General features: G+C 46.2%; 1 protein-coding gene across 3 annotated transcripts in view; it reads right to left on the reverse strand.

Annotated features, from left to right (window-relative positions):
* LAMA3 (laminin subunit alpha 3) overlaps positions 1 to 15,938 on the reverse strand; it is a 233,798-nt gene that overhangs the window by 12,473 nt on the left and 205,387 nt on the right. For all 3 annotated transcript variants that reach the window (XM_024757935.1, XM_024757934.1, XM_024757936.1), the window contains 6 exons: positions 11,835 to 11,952; positions 11,324 to 11,464; positions 8,577 to 8,716; positions 6,814 to 6,945; positions 5,842 to 5,995; positions 1,578 to 1,747 (listed from right to left, as the gene is read on the reverse strand). In XM_024757935.1, coding sequence (XP_024613703.1) covers positions 1,578 to 1,747; positions 5,842 to 5,995; positions 6,814 to 6,945; positions 8,577 to 8,716; positions 11,324 to 11,464; positions 11,835 to 11,952 — 855 coding nt within the window. The remainder of the gene's footprint in view (positions 1 to 1,577; positions 1,748 to 5,841; positions 5,996 to 6,813; positions 6,946 to 8,576; positions 8,717 to 11,323; positions 11,465 to 11,834; positions 11,953 to 15,938) is intronic.

Here is a 15,938-nt window from a genome sequence, read left to right on the forward strand (position 1 = left end):
GAAGAGGACAGCGTGGGCAGCATCTGCAGGGAGACTGTTGTCATTACGGTCAGCTTGACCAACAGAGCAGAGATGCAGAGTGGAAAAGCCCTGGGAGGCTGAGAGGGTCACTGCTTCTGCCATCTGTCTGTCTCTGACTAGCACAGTTTTGGCAAATCAGGGATCCCCAGAATTTCCATGGGTCTACTGGAGATGCCAGCAGCTGGCCGAGGGTCTCCTTTAGAACTTGGCCCCTCCCCTTTCCAGGCTTCACACCTGCCTGTGAATCATGCACTTGCTTACTGAGTGCACCTCCAAGGGCCAGCTCATTACAAGCAATGACCTCTCCTCCCTGCAAGGGAAACATTATCAACCCCACCTAACTGATGAGAAAATTGAAGTTTGAAGAGGTGTGGCAATTTGCAAAAACATGTGAGACAGGCATAATTATGCCAAGCTTATGGAGAGGAAGCTGAGGCTTAGAAAAGTTGAACAGCAGCCCACGGCGGCCGTGGAGCTGCCACTCAGAGTTCCCTTCAGGAGACCCCGCTGCGGGGGCATGGCGGCCTGGCAGCCTGCAACTGCCACGCTCTCAGAACCGCAGTGGCACACAGGTGACCCCCTGCCAAGCACCGAGCTCAGCGGCAGAACTAGAGCCGGGCCACCGTGCCCAACACTGGACTCTTCTACAGGGTGATCTTTGCTTGTGATGCCCACCGGCCTGCCTGACTCCCTTGGAGCTTCCCTGCTGTCTGAGGCTCGTCCCACCCACGCCCGCCTTTCCCTCTCCTTTCACAGGCCTCAGGTCTGTGTCTCAGCTGAAGGCTCTCCTTGCCAGCTCCTGCTCTCCCCCTTTTATTCTGCACAGGAATAATAACTCCCTTGCACATCTGATCCCATCTTGACCTCTGCATCCCCAGGACCTGAACTGGCCTGTTGTGGCCTAAGGTCATGCAGCCAGCAAGTGGCTGAGTGGGTGGATTGAAAGCCAAGGTCTTAAAGCCAGGTCTTTTGGACCCCTGGGCCATTGTGCCTCTGTAGAGAAGTCGTAAAGGAATTTTGGGCACCTTTTTATTTATGTCTCCTTCGAATCACATGAAAATGACAAGCCTTGTTTTCCTACTTTTTTTTTTCTGACAGAATTAACATCTCTGCTTATTCCCTCCTACCCAAAAGAGATGCAACTTGTTAGCACAAAAAATCCAAATGTATTCTCTAAAAATGATGGATCTGACACCAAGTCTTCCTAAAAGAATGATATTCCTCTAACTGTAGAATGCAAGAGAAGGTGATTTATCATAGCAATGAACAGCACCTTTGGAAAGAAATAGCCTTATTTTTAGAACACCGTCAATTCTAAACCAGAGCCAAGCTGATTGTTTCAGCCTCTGAGCAGCACATGTCACGTGTGCCTCCCAGTTGCGGGGAGGAAGCAGGCTCGGGCCCCCAGGCTGTGTCTCAGGTAGGTCAGCACCTCTTTTCGCAAACGTGGTAGTGCCCCCTTCGTTGGTGACAGGTGCCTGCTGTCGTGCCGGCTAGCCTGCCCTAGGGTAGCATCAGATTCTGAGTTGGCTTGGGGCAGGAAAATGAAATCATACCTGGGTTTCAGCAACTCCTGGGGAAGCATGAATAGCAAGTGGCTGGTGGGACTGTCCCCAAACCTGAGGGCTCCGTGGCTGGCCTGGGCCTCTGGAAGTGGTGGGCAAGACTGGGCATCTCCCCTCACCTTCAAGCTCCTTGGGGAGGCGGCTGGCGTGTCACACCATGGCTGTGTGGGAGAGAAACAAAAAAAAATCAGGACAGCTGATTATCAGAGGCAAGAGTTGGAAAATGCCTATATGGCTAAGTGCCTTGCTCAGTTTTGACTTTTGATCCTAAGAGCTGAATTCAATAGAGATGAATTCATCCTTGGGGAGGACGCATGTTATTCCCATCCTACACAGGTCTGCTATACATGGGACCAGTGGATACCCAGAGCACCTCTCCTCCATGGAGCTTCAGAAGAACCACAGTGTCCCTCAGGAGGGCCAACAGGTGGCCAGCAGCACTGAGGCCCACACAGACAGCCAGTGGACCTGGAGCCGCCAATCTGCCATCTCCCCTCCAGGCCATTCACTTGGGCTTTAGCAGCAGGGCCGTGAAAGAACCCAGAGAACAGGAGGGGACCACAGCCTGTCCCCACTTTCCTCAGAGTTGACCCACACACAGAAGTCTCTCCTGACCTGGACGATGCTTTGAACTTTTTAACAGGAATGAGTTTTAATGCAGAAAAACAAGCATCATAAACATCACATGAGACTAGAAAAGTTGTTGGAAGGAACTGAGACTCTCCAGCCCTTCCCCCTCTTTTCTCTGCTGCAAAGCCCAGATTTTGATGAGGGGTCCACAGTCCCTCCCATGGGGCTCAGGGCTCAGTGGGGCTCTCCATTCATGGAAGCCAGTGATGGGAATTCTCCATGCTGGGGATTGGTTCAGGAACGAGCATGTGACACCCTCCTGGCCAATGAGCCTTAAGAGTTGGTCAGGGGGCGGGGCCTCTGAGAAATGTTTCCTTCCAGAGGAGAGAGAAAGCCACAGATCTGTGCTTCTGGTGAGGGAACGCCCTGCCCGTAGCCCCGAACTGTGCGGGATGGAGCCAGGATGGCTGTGGGGAAGCAGAGCCCAGTCCCGCGGGCCAGGCCTGCAGCACACTCACCCTCGAGCTGTCCCCTAATGTGACACTATAGATCCCCACGGAGGGTTAAGCCCTAGCAGCTGAAGTCTTCCTAACAGATCCAGATTCCTTCAGGATCAGGTTTTCCAACCTGACCAGATTCCTGGATAGGGTGCTTGGGATGCAGACTTAATACCAGTTATCTGCTGAGTGGAGATGTTCCATCACCAGAAAGTTAAGTGAGTTGTTTAAAATCACAGCCAGACCTGGATCCTCCAGGAGCTTCCTGCTGGGGGCTCACACCAGTGGGGCCCACTCCCTCCCTGAAAGATGCTCGTGTGTCAGCAGCAGTAACATCAAGATGCACAGTCTTCATAGACACTCTTGGTATCAACTTTTCCTTAATTCTCTTAATGGCAGCATCATCCTTCAAGGCACCCAGGCCTCACACCTTGGGCATCATGGACACCCTCCTACCTGGCCTCTTGCACGTGCTCTGTTTCCACGTCCTACTGTTCATCTCCGGGACATATTTTGTTTCCACTCCTTCCCTCTCACTCCCAGTCCCTCTACCTGAAGGTCAGGCTGCTGACTGTCTGGCCTGGACCATTCCAGTACTTTGCCAGTTTGACGCCACGTCTGTAGAACTTTCCTAGGCCAAACCATTCCATGGGCTGCTGCCAGTTTATTCGTCTTGAAACATGGCTTAAAGCACTCCTTTCAATGGCTTCACGCTGACTACAGAAAAAATGTCAACATCACATCAGGCCATCTGAGGCTTGTCTGATCCGGCTGCAGCATGTGACTCTGAGCTTACCTCCCCCTGAGCAAGTGACTATGAAGAGCACACTCTTTGGGATCCGGTAGCCCTGAGTTTCAATTCTGACTCTCCAGTTTACTTACTGGGTGCTCTTGGGCAAATTTTTCTTTTAACCTCTCTGAGACTCAATTTCCTGACGTGTAAAGTTGGCATTCTATTCTGCTCTCATAGGGGTGTGGTGGGAACTGAAAGAGAGAGAGTGAAGGCTTGTGAAGATCAGAGAGAATGCACGCAAAGCATCTATACCTGCGAGTTCCACCACACCCTGCCTCCCAACTTTGGGCTTCTGCTCACGTAGCAACAACATCTACTCATCTAAACTCAACCCATGCTCCAGGCCCAGTCTATGTATCACCTCCTCCAGAGGAACCCCCCTGATCTCTGTAGCAGGAAAATACCTGGCGTACCACTCCTGGAGCACGTTTTGTCCCTGTCACTTAGGTTATTAGTGTGTATAATAATGATAACAGCTAATAGTTACGGCACGCCTACCATGTGCCACGCATTTTATATTTATTACCTCAGTGAACCCTCACAACACCGTGAGATATTACTGTTCTATATCCTCATTTACGCTGCAGGAAATAGACCCGCAGGGAGGTTAGATAATCATTCAAGATCACACACGTAGTAAGTGATAAAGCCAGGAAGTCTGACACCAAAATCCAGTACTTAACCACAAAGCTTGGTTGCCTTGTCTCTGTTATTGGGCTTTCGGAGGCAGAATTAATGTCTTATTCCACCTAATCTGGGGGCTTGCACGGAACAGGGGGAACATTAAATACAGTGTATTCACTGGGGCTCCCACATCAATAGCCCCAGTCCCACTCTCTCTGCTGAGGCCCCCCGAAGACACCTGACAACCAGCTTTCCACCTGTTTGAGGCACCTGTCACTCAATATGCCACAAACTCCACTCATTCTCGTTCCCTCCAAAGGCCTGTCCTTTTCATCTCTTCATAACTGGCTTCTCCATCCACCCAGATGCCTCAGAATTATACTAACTCCCACCTCTCCCTTGCCACCCACCTTCAATTATTGTATGAGTCTGGTACATTCCATCTTCTATATAGCTTGGAATCCATTCCTTCGCTCCGTCTCCACCATCACTGTGCTAATTTACTCTCTCAGTAACTCTCAGCATTACAGGGAAATAAATGAATCTATGACTTCATTCCTGAGGGGGCAGGTCTAAAGGTGTTCTTTTCCTGAGAGTAAAATGACAACCCTTTGGGATTTATGAAATATATTTCTTCTTAAAGAAAAAAAAAAAAAAAATTTCTTTTTATGTACTATCTCTTCATCTCCCCAAATCATTGTGCAGCAGGAGAAATATTGGCAGACAAGCAGCATGTGATTGATGTTAAGTGAAAAGTGGGTTGAATGGAAGTGCATTGCTCTCGAGAGGGCCTGGGCTTTGGGGTCAGGCCGCCTGGGTTTGAATTCCAACCCTGCCTTCCATCTGTGGGAGCCTGGGCAAACTGCTCACCTTTCTAAGCCACGGCATCCTTTTCTGTGAGATGTGGCTGGTGATAGTACTTCTCCTATACGGTTACGTGCGGATTTAGTAAGGAAATCCACTTAAAGAGCTCAGCGTAGCACCTGGCACATTGGAGGTGTTCAGTGTTATCCATTAATCATATTAATTGTAACCTCAGATATGGGGAGGTCACACTGTAGACCTCAGGCAGAGCAAGGAACTTTTTGAAGTTCTAACCCTGTGTTCAATGTATGACAAAACTTCCACTCCTCCAAACAAGGAATTTCATTTCCTTTCAGCCTCTCTTAGTTCTACACACTAGAATCACCCGGGAGCTTTACAAAACTCCTTTACAAACTCCTGCCGCTTGGACCTATCCCAAGAGCATCTGACTTAATTGAGTGGAATGCAACCCAAGCATTGGGATTGTAAAAGCCCCCAGGGTGTCTAATGTGCAGTCAAGGTCAAGCCACACTGGTCTTGGCAAGGCCTGGGGGCGTGTGTGTATCTTGTCATAGGATGCAGGCAGAGGAGGGCCTGTGGGCAGGAGAAGGGCCATGAGCCCTGTATCCTAGAGGCAATCACTGTACTTGCTGGAGACACAGCAGAAGTGTCAAAAGAGCAAGACATCAGCTGCAGACATTGAGAAACCGCAGTCAAGGTTCTATTTGTTCTGTGACTGCAAAAATTGTCAAACGTTCAAGATACAAAATAAAAGCTAAAACAGAAACCACTTTGACCTTTTGGTGTAATCCAACTGTTGATGACCCATTATTCCTGGAGGCACTGGGCACCACCGGATCAGGTGACCTACATCCCTCCCTCCCCAACATCTCCGGTGAGGCAGGACGCTCTTATGAGAATCATCTGGAAAGAAGCAAAACCCAGGGTAAGGGTGTTTGATACTCACCTGGTGGATATTGAAAGTCTTGGCTTTGTTAAACCTTGTAGACCCGTTAAGCAACATTAGAAAAGGTGATTCGTTTAAACTGCAGCCTCCCAGGGACACATCTCTCTTGGTGGATTTACTGGCCAAATCTAGGACTTCGGGACTCTCTGATAATCTGGAATGAGGGCAGAAACGAACGCTGACATATCAAGGAAGACGCACTAGCGGGGAGGATTCGTTTCAAAACTACACATTCTTACTGTCCTGATTTCTGGGTAAACTTTCATCTCCCCGTACAGGATATCTAGAGGAAACACTAGGCTCATAGCGGATGAGAATATGCTGTACCCACCTCTCCCTTCCCTTAAATATCCAGCACCATGCCTTGCCAGCAGAAGGCCTTGGGAAACTTTTATTGCCTTGAACAGCCAGCGTTGCAGCAAAGCCAGAATATTATAGTTCTTTGGAGTGGGAGCCACATAGAAATATGAAAATGAAATATGCAGAGAGGACAAACACAGACACTGGATGACCTAGAATGACGGTGAACAAGAGGAAACCTCAGAAGTGAGTTTGTGGAAGGATTTATCTCACTGCATTTCAGTAGGAAAATCTCACGGGTAAATCTGCTTTACCTGATGATTATTGCTGAGCCCTGATGGCAGCTCACAAGCTCCTAACAGGCTGCCTAAGGTTCATGACCAGTCCTGGGCTCTCCCTCTGCCCAGGGGAGAGTTTTGCTCTTATCTAAAAGGCCATAATGTGAAAGTAAATTTTAATTAAACCTTTTCCAAGGTTGTGTTCCAAGGCTGCTCCTACGAAGGTAGGATGAGCCCAGAAGCTTTCAGTTAGTTTGCTTTTAATGTGTTTAGCGTGCCAAAGAGGTCATCTTGAAAGTCAGCGGGATGAGAGCGGCGTGCAGCCCGCCATGACAAGTCCCCTGGGTCACAGGCCATTCTCATCAGCTGTACACGCACAGAAAACGGCACCCACCTCTGGATGAAAACATTGCTGATGCAGCCCTCAAAATAACTCCCGCCCAGACGCAGGGATTGCTGGGAATTTGAAAAGCCTAGCAGCCTTTGGTTATTTTTCAGAGACTGGTCATCAATGAGGAGCCGGAGCCTAAAAAAAAAGGAGGTAAACAAAACAGGAGTGAGAAGAGCTGGGGAAAACGATTCTCGCCAGGTGGGCAACTGAGTGTCCTTGATTCAGACGCAAAATCTTCTACCTGAAATAACTCACTAAACTTTTTTTTTTTTTTTTGCGGTACGCGGGCCTCTCACCGTTGTGGTCTCTCCCGTTGTGGAGCACAGGCTCCGGACGCGCAGGCTCAGAGGCCATGGCTCACGGGCCCAGCCGCTCCGCGGCATGTGGGATCTTCGCGGACCAGGGCACGAATCCGTGTCCCCTGCATCGTCAGGCGGACTCTCAACCACTGCGCCACCAGGGGAGCCCCTAAACTATTTTTAAAGAGCATTTAAATTTTTTTCACGTGTTTCTTTTTGCACATAACGTTTTTATTAAAGTACTCTACAGGCATACCTTGTTTCATTGCACTTCATTTTAAAAGTATGCTTCGCAGACATTGTGGTTTCTTACAAACTGAACGTCTGTGGCAACCCTGCCTCAAGCAAGTCTATTGACACCATTTTCCCAATAGCATTTGCTCACTCCGTGTCTTGGTGTCACATTTTGGTAATTTTCACAATATTTCAAACCCTTCACCAGCAAAAAGATCACAACTCCCTGAAGGCTCAAATGATGGTTAGCATTTTTTAGCAACAAAGTATTTTTTAAGTAAGGTATGTACATCGGGGATTTTTAAAGACGTGATGCTACTGTACACTTAATAGACTATAGTACAGTGGAAATATAACTTTCATATGCACTGGGAGACCAAACATTTTGTGTGGCTTGCTTTATCGTGACGCTTGCTTTATTGTGACATATGCTTTATTGTGGTGCTCTGGAACCAAACCTGCAGATACCTCCGAGGTGTGCATGTATACGTACAGAAAGCACACGTCTTAAGTGCACAGCTCAATGAATCTTTGACATGTGAAAGCACCAACATCGCCAGAAGCAGAACCAGCCAGCACCCCAGGCACCCCGCCTGGGCTCCCTTTCATCTCTAGACTTCCTCCCCCTCCAAGAGTAACCACTATCCTGAATTCTGATAGATTGATTTTGCTTGCTTCTGAATTTTGTATACATGAAACCATGGGAGACAAACTCTTTCACGTGTGACCTGTTTCACTCAGCCTTTAGTGCAAGGTTCCTCCGTGTCGTCGTGCACAACTGTAGATCTTTCATTCTCATTCTCCCATTTTGAATGTACCTCAATTTACTTATCCATCCAACTGTTGATTTTTTTTTTTTTTTTTTCGGTACGCGGGCCTCTCACTGCCGGGGCCCCTCCCGCCGTGGAGCACAGGCTCCGGACGCGCAGGCCCAGCGGCCATGGCTCACGGGCCCAGCCGCCCCGCGGCATGCGGGATCCTCCCGGACCGGGGCACGAACCCGTGTCCCCTGCATCGGCAGGCGGACCCTCAACCACTGCGCCCCCAGGGAAGCCCAACTGTTGATTTTTTAAATGAGAAAATTGATATAAAACCAGGAAGAAGGCCAAGATTTACTAGTAAAATAGTGTCAATGCTAAGGCCAAATATTTCTCAGAAAAGATACTAGAAGATTCCATTAAACGAAATAAAGTAAAATTCTTAGCGCTCTGGCAGAAGAGCCATTCCACTCACCCAGAGTTGTCGCTTATTACGGACACGTAATGCAGTAAACCATCCATGTACGTCTGTGGAGATGTGAAAATTGGGCTGCTGCTGTCCCTGGTGCTCAGTTCAATGTGGCCATCTTCCAGGATGACCTGTAGGCTGCTTGCCTAAAATCATCACAGAATGTACCCATCAGTGCAGTCCATCTGCATTTAATGATTATGAATGTATTAATACTGAATATATGATCAAAACTAGGTACACAGGATGTTTTGACCCCAATGTTTTGACTTTGCTCTTTTGATCTAAAGATTATTTTTGAATATTTGGACTCCACGTTTATGAATATAAAAATCTTAAGCAAATTATTCCAACACTGATGAATCTGTCAAAAGCATTTTATGGACCTATATTCATAAACCACCTTAATTTCTCCATCAAATTTTTTTTAATAAATTGATCCAGGCATTCCTTTTTTAAAATTTTATTTATTTAATTGATTGGCTGTGTTGGGTCTTAGTTGCGGCACAAGGGCTCTTGGTTGCGGCACGTGGGCTTCTCTCTAGTTGTGGCTTGTGGGTTTATCTCTCTCTAGTTGTGACACACAGCCTCCAGGGCACGTGGGCTCTGTAGTTGTGGTGTGTGAGCTCAGTAGCTGTGGCGTGGCGGGCTTAGTTGCTCCATGGCACGTGGGATCTTAGATCCCTGACCAGGGATTGAACCCACATCCCCTGCATTGGAATGCAGATTCTTTACCACTGGACCACCAGGGAAGTCCCTTAATTTCTCCATCAATTATACAAAACAGTTAAAATATTTCTAAATTTTCCTATTTTCACTATCATTTTGCTGAAGTTATTTTCGCCAGCATCGATGTTCTTCTGAATACATTTTTACAACAAAGACTTGATTCATCAATTTATTTTCATAGATGATTACAACAATAGCTTCTCTTCAGTCATGAATTTTTTACTTTCGGATCCTAATTTCTAGGAGGTTCAATTTTCCAAGGTCAATTTCTGAAGATCCAAAATTTGGCAAGATGATTTGATTCTTTCTGTCAATTCTTAATTTTTAAAAATGTGTTGTAGTTTTAGCAGTTGTCATTTAAATTTTGTTAATTTTTTTTCCTACCAGGTACGATTTTTGCAGTTTTCAACCAGATGTGATTTGTCAGTGAGCTTTTAGCCTAAAACAATTTTTATAGTGTGTGGTTGTAGCCATTGTCAATTTCACTTTATGTTGATTTTTTTTCAATTGGCAATATTCATTATAAACTGGATAAAAGAAGGCTAATTGAAATGTATTCCTTAGCTAATCCATTAAGAAGTTGAGGGCAGTGTTCCTAGGATATTTGAAGGGTTCCTGCATTGTCCAGGAGTGACCTCATCTTTTTTTTTTGATCTCATCTTTTGCTAAACCCATTCTTCCCCCTGTTTTGGACCATTTTGTATGTTGGGTACTAAGTGTCCCCACTCTTGGTAGAGGAAACAAGGAGTGTGTGTCAAAAGAGCTGGGTCAAAACATCCTGCTCTGATGGAAAAGCCACTCTCACAATCTAAATGTTGGCATGTGCTTTTTCAGGGGTATTTTTTTTTTTTTACATCTTTATTGGAGTATAATTGCTTTACAATGGTGTGTTAGTTCCTGCTTTATAACAAAGTGAATCAGTTATACATATACATATGTTCCCATATCTCTTCCCTCTTGCGTCTCCCTCCCTCCCACCCTCCCTATCACACCCCTCTAGGTGGTCACAAAGCACCAAGCTGATTTCCATGTGCTATGCCGCTGCTTCCCACTAGCTATCTACCTTACGTCTGGTAGTGTGTATATGTCCATGCCACTCTCTCGCTTTGTCACAGCTCACCCTTCCCCCTCCCCATATCCTCAAGTCCATTCTCTAGTAGGTCTGTGTCTTTATTCCGGTCTTACCCCTAGGTCCTTCATGACATTTTCTTTTCTTAAATTCCATATATATGTGTTAGCATATGGTATTTGTTTTGTTTTTAAAAAAAGATCTCGAACTGCTGATGAACAAAGATAGCAAGAGAGGAGAAGCGTTCTACTACGACATAACCACAGAGGCAGCTATGTCTTTCCTTACAACATATACTAGTTGTCCGTTGTGCTGGCAATCCTGAAGAAACAAATCCAAGAAGAACAGTGTCCTACTTCTACTTCTATTTTAAAGTCCCACTGGTTCCACTAGGCGATTTCTGAGTATTAGCTGACTTTTACGCCTACATGACCACACCGGCTAAATCCTCTTAAGTTATAGAATCTCTGTGGCTTGTTGTACAGGAACAAAGAGCAAAGGACCTTACTGTCTCCCATTCTCCGATGTAAATATTGTCCAACTAGCTGCTGCTGCTAAAAAAGGAATCTGAAGAGCTACCTTGTGTGGAATAACAAAGGAATAATGGGGGTACATTCTGATTCTTTTCTTAGATCTAAAAATTAAAGACACATTATTACTTATAACAGTTCTAATTCACCTTCACTCACAAAATATACCTAAAAAAATGAAAATGAGTTCATGAATACACACAAATTCAATTCTGTGAACTATAGTGTATTTTCTAAGCCTGATTTCTTTTAGGACCTACCCCAGGATGGGCAACAGCTTCCATGTTTGAAATCCACAATAGCATTTACTGTGTGAGGATAGATAAAATGCCCAACAAATTTACCTTCAAAATCCCTCTACTGTTTTTGACATCAAACCTGAGTCAGGTTTAAATCTTGCTCAGTATTCATACAATATTTCATACCCCTGTCTGATGATTTAATAAGATGCCACTGGGTTGAAAGGTCTGAAACCCAAAGGAGGCCTGGAAGTGGCTGGGCAACGGGAAGTCCAAATTGGTGAAGCTCAACTGCCCTCCCCTGGAGAATGAGGCAGATCGCACGAGCTGAAACGAAAACACGGAATAAATTACCGGCACTGTAATTATGTCATGGCTGAAATACAGTATCTTAACCTACGTCACCTCACTCGAACCAGTCCATGTGATCCATGGGAAGAAACAGTTTGCTTGTCTGCATGGTAATTTACCAATCATCTGTACGTTTTTGTGTGTACAGCTGGTATTCCTACTTTCCTACAAATTTAATATGCAAGCCTGAAGAGGTTTTGCAAGTACGTGGGGAGTGTAATAAATGAACCAGTTCGCAGTAACACTGTGTGCTAGCAGAAAACGTCAAAAGTTGGTGTGTTAACGAATGCCTAGCATGGGTTAGCTGGGGAGCATTCCTTTGCGAGGTTTGGAACTCTTCACTTACCTTCCAGTCTTCCGAGCACTTTTTTGTTACGCCCACAGTATCATTCAGTCTAACGACACCAGTGGTCTTCTTCAGGTTTTTCATGCAGCCTCGGAAAGCAGGTGTAGAAATGTTAAACCTGATGTGGGATTCGAGAAAACGGGAGAGATGGACCACGGCAGGCTTGACGGGGAACTGGAGCTGAAACACGGCACTCATTCCCTACTACTTGTCACCCACGAACAAGTACATGTTTTACGCTTATCTCTTCTCATGGGATTTCTAGAATGCTACTTATTTTGCGATGCTAGGGAAATCTATTTCCTTTCTGTGTGATTTGCATTCTCAGCTTTAAAAGTGAACACAACAACGTTGACAGAAGAATGGCCAGCGTCCCCAAAAGGTATAGAAGTTGTACAATATCTGGAATTGCTCCTCCGTCCCCTCCCGGAGTCATGGTAACGCATCATGAATTAAAAGTATATTAATAACTTAATATACTATAAATATATATTCAATATTAATAACCTAATAAGTAACTTATAAGAGCCAGAAATACTGTAGAAAACTCTTTGCTCTTTTTTTCCTGTCCACGTTTAAGTCAGCCACTGTAAACGCAGAAGAAACAAACTGTTACTTTTTGGTCCTAGTCAATTATGAAAAATGCGGCTTGGTATTTAATCAGTGCCAAGCTGGAACAATGGAAAGCATTGTCTGGCCTCGTATGCTGTATCCACCACCTCCTAACTGTGCAAGCTGGGCAAGAGGTCATTGTGAGGATTAAACAAGTTAACATCCGGGAAGTGCTTGGAACCCTCCGTGGCATGTGGTCATGAACATGCACTCAGGAGGTGCTTCTAAGAGGGGCTGCTCTGGAGCCACGGACTCTGGAGCCAGGCTGCGTGGGTTCGAGGCCTGTCCCTGCTGCCTTCTCTGTGCTTCTGTTTCCTCGTTTATACAATGTGCATGTGGTAATCTGCTTCCCAGGGTTGTCCTGAGTTTAAATGAGATATTACGCGTTAACACACTCAAGTGGTAGCCGGTACAGAGAAAGGACTCGGCGTGAGACGGCATCGTCTGTAACTATCCCCACATCAGTGCATCATTATAACGAAGCAATTTCTAAAGCAGCTCTTCCTACGTGGCTGCTTTGACATTTCCCCTTTGATCTGACTTTGGGATCTGTCTGGAGCTGACGTCACATAAAAACATTCACATACGTGAAATGACTGAAGTCCGGGCAAATATTTGTGTTTCTTAAGCAAATGATGTACTAAGAGAAACACAAAGCTGACTGCATTATAAATCCCTAAAGCAGTTCACTTTTCTAAATGGAAAGGGGTCTGCCTTCATTTTTATTCAATTCATTGTAAAGAGCTGAGCTACAAGTAATATGCATAAAATTAAATTTCATTAAAAGGAAAAGGAAGAAATGAATCCTCACTGGCATTACAGCACGAGCTTGATTATTTTATAAAGTTGGCTTCCTGCCTCAGGAAAGGAGGAAAGTTCATTGCTGGAGCTCGTCTATTTATACATATATTTAGATGCATTCTCTCTCTCTCGGGTTTCAACATGTTTTAGACTCATCAGCGTCTCCTGATTCCTTTTTTCCATAAAGCAGAGGTTGGAGGAAGCATAGGGTGGCAGAAGAGTAAAGGGGAAAGAAAGGCCACCGACAGATATGGAGCACCTGTTTTGTGCAAGGTACTATCATCGGATCCTCACAATAACCTTTCGAGGGAGATATTTTCTTACCTGACATTATTAAGCACTTACCATGTGCCAGGCACTGTGCTAACTCCTTTACTCTGAATCTCACAACCACTCTCAGAGTTAGACCATCACTATGCCCACATTGCAGATGTACAAGGAGGCTTGGGAAGGTTAAGTGACTTGCACGAAGTCATACAGCAGGAAGTGGGCAGCATCGGGGTCTGCGTGGTCAGCGTGTCGCACAAACTTGTGTGACCTGAAGCCCTTGCTCTCTACGCTTATACGGTTGTGTACCCACAGCACTGGAATGATCCTGACTCTTTCTTTAAGGAACAGTTATCCACAGCAGAAGTGTTAAGAGGAAAGATTTATTTCCACTATTTTTTGAGGTGTTCTTGTTACTCTGGCTCATGAGGGCCTAGAGTTCCACGTTTGCTCCAGGATTCTGGGTCTGAGCACACTTGCTAGAGGACCATGACTGCGGAGGAGCGTAGGCTGTGGTATGAATGGGTTAATACGCTGGGGTATGTGTACACACCATGGGCCAACCGGTTCACAAAGGCTTAGCCTGGTCCTACCTGCCGTGGGCTGATCTCAGAGAGCATAAGAGCAAAATCTAATACCAAACTCCATGTTGGGTATTAGTAAATGCCCAGCAGATCCCTGCCTGATGTTTACTTTTGGAATCATTTTCATTTTAATGTTATATTATTATACTCTGTGATGCAATGATGTAGGTCCGCAGGAAGTATTTCTTGTTGGTCTGAGGCCCTCTGGCATTATTAGGGAGGATTTCCTCTTCTCATGGGAAGCAGATGGGATTAACAGATTGTGACTTCTGACTGTAATCCTGAACAAGTCATTCCAAGATCTGGGTCCCCATTCCCAGAAGGTACACTACAGGGAGAGAGGAGAAAACACCACACCCACAAGCTCTCTTGTCAAAGCTACTGTATTTAGAGATTACACGAGGCTTGCTTCTCTCCACATTAGGTTCAAGCACTGACTGTCTTCCACTAACGCCAGGGGGCGGGGCGTCTCCCTCCTTTGAAAGAACTGCTGGGTTCTCAGGAGAAATCCTCTGTGACCCACGTCAGAGGGGGTTCTCAGGACTCTGAACCATCAAGGACAGCAGCAGAGGGATGAAGCAGGGCCAGAAACAGCTGAATATTGTTTAGCGTGTTACTTATGAGAGAGTAAAAGCTCAGTGAAATCTTTCAATTGGCCTCTGTCTCCTGTATGTTCCATGTCATTGTGGTTTGAATCAATAATCGAAGTATAAACTTGCCCAGAAAATGGAAACAGTCCTTAAAACAAATGACTAGGAAGATTCTATATGTCTATCTGTACATATATGTATAACGACATCCATGTGTATTTCTTTAATGGACAGAGATAAAAAGTCAAAGAAAGGCTGAGTGTTGACTTAACCCAAGGTCACCCCGCTATTTGGTGGCTGAGCCGAAACTAGAACCTTTTCTTTGGATCCTCACCCACTACTTTTCTCTAGGAAACCTTGCTTGGTTGGCACCCACATTGCCGTCTGTGGACCTTCCGCTGACACCACACGGAGGCAAACCACCAACCAGTGGCTCTCGTATCGCCGCTGAGAATCCCTCACGGCTCTGGGAGCCCACCTGCCCGTCTAATCTCAATGGCCACCTGTTCCCAAGCTTTGTTCATCCTTTCTCCAGCCTGGTCTTCTCTGCAAAGGTCCAGGCCTTCTGTCCCACCCCTTCTGGGCATCTCCACCTGCTGTCTCCTGGGCTCCTGGGACTCAGCCTGAGACTGAACTCACTGCCCTGTTTCTCTGCTGGTTTTGGCCATCTGTCCAAGCGCTAGATCAAAGCCCAGGTGTCCCTCTTGAGTGCTCCCCGAACCCAAGCAACCATTTAGCACTGCCCATCCACTGCCCTAAGTATATTGGGACTCCACTTCCTTTTCCCCATCTGCACTGTCATTTCTGTGGTCGGGCCACCCGCCTCTCTCACCTCTGTTACACTCATCTTCCAACCTTTCTACCTGCCTCTGCCTTTCCCCTCTTAATCCAATCTCCTCCCTGCACCAGAACAAGCTACTGAAAACCCAAATCTGATCATGTCCTTTCTCTGCTGGAGCCCCCAATGGTTCCTTACTGTGACTTTCAAGATCCTCTGTGGTCTGGTCCCTGCTTCCCACACCAGCCATGTGTGGCAACCCTGGCCAGCTTCATGGTGTCCTCTTGAGAGTTCACACTTTCTCCAGTTCTTATCTCCTCACATATGGTGACTTTCGTATGTCAGCGTCTTTCAGGTCTAGCCAGAGACCACTTTCCTGATACCCCAACTGGGTGGATTCCCTCCCCGGGCCCTCTATCACCCTGAGCTTCCCCTCTGATGGCACTGGCCTCATTCTACCGTCTCCCTTCCG

This window comes from Neophocaena asiaeorientalis, unplaced genomic scaffold (assembly GCF_003031525.2).
Source record: "Neophocaena asiaeorientalis asiaeorientalis breed wild unplaced genomic scaffold, Neophocaena_asiaeorientalis_V1.1 scaffold142, whole genome shotgun sequence".
Taxonomy (NCBI): domain Eukaryota; kingdom Metazoa; phylum Chordata; class Mammalia; order Artiodactyla; family Phocoenidae; genus Neophocaena; species Neophocaena asiaeorientalis.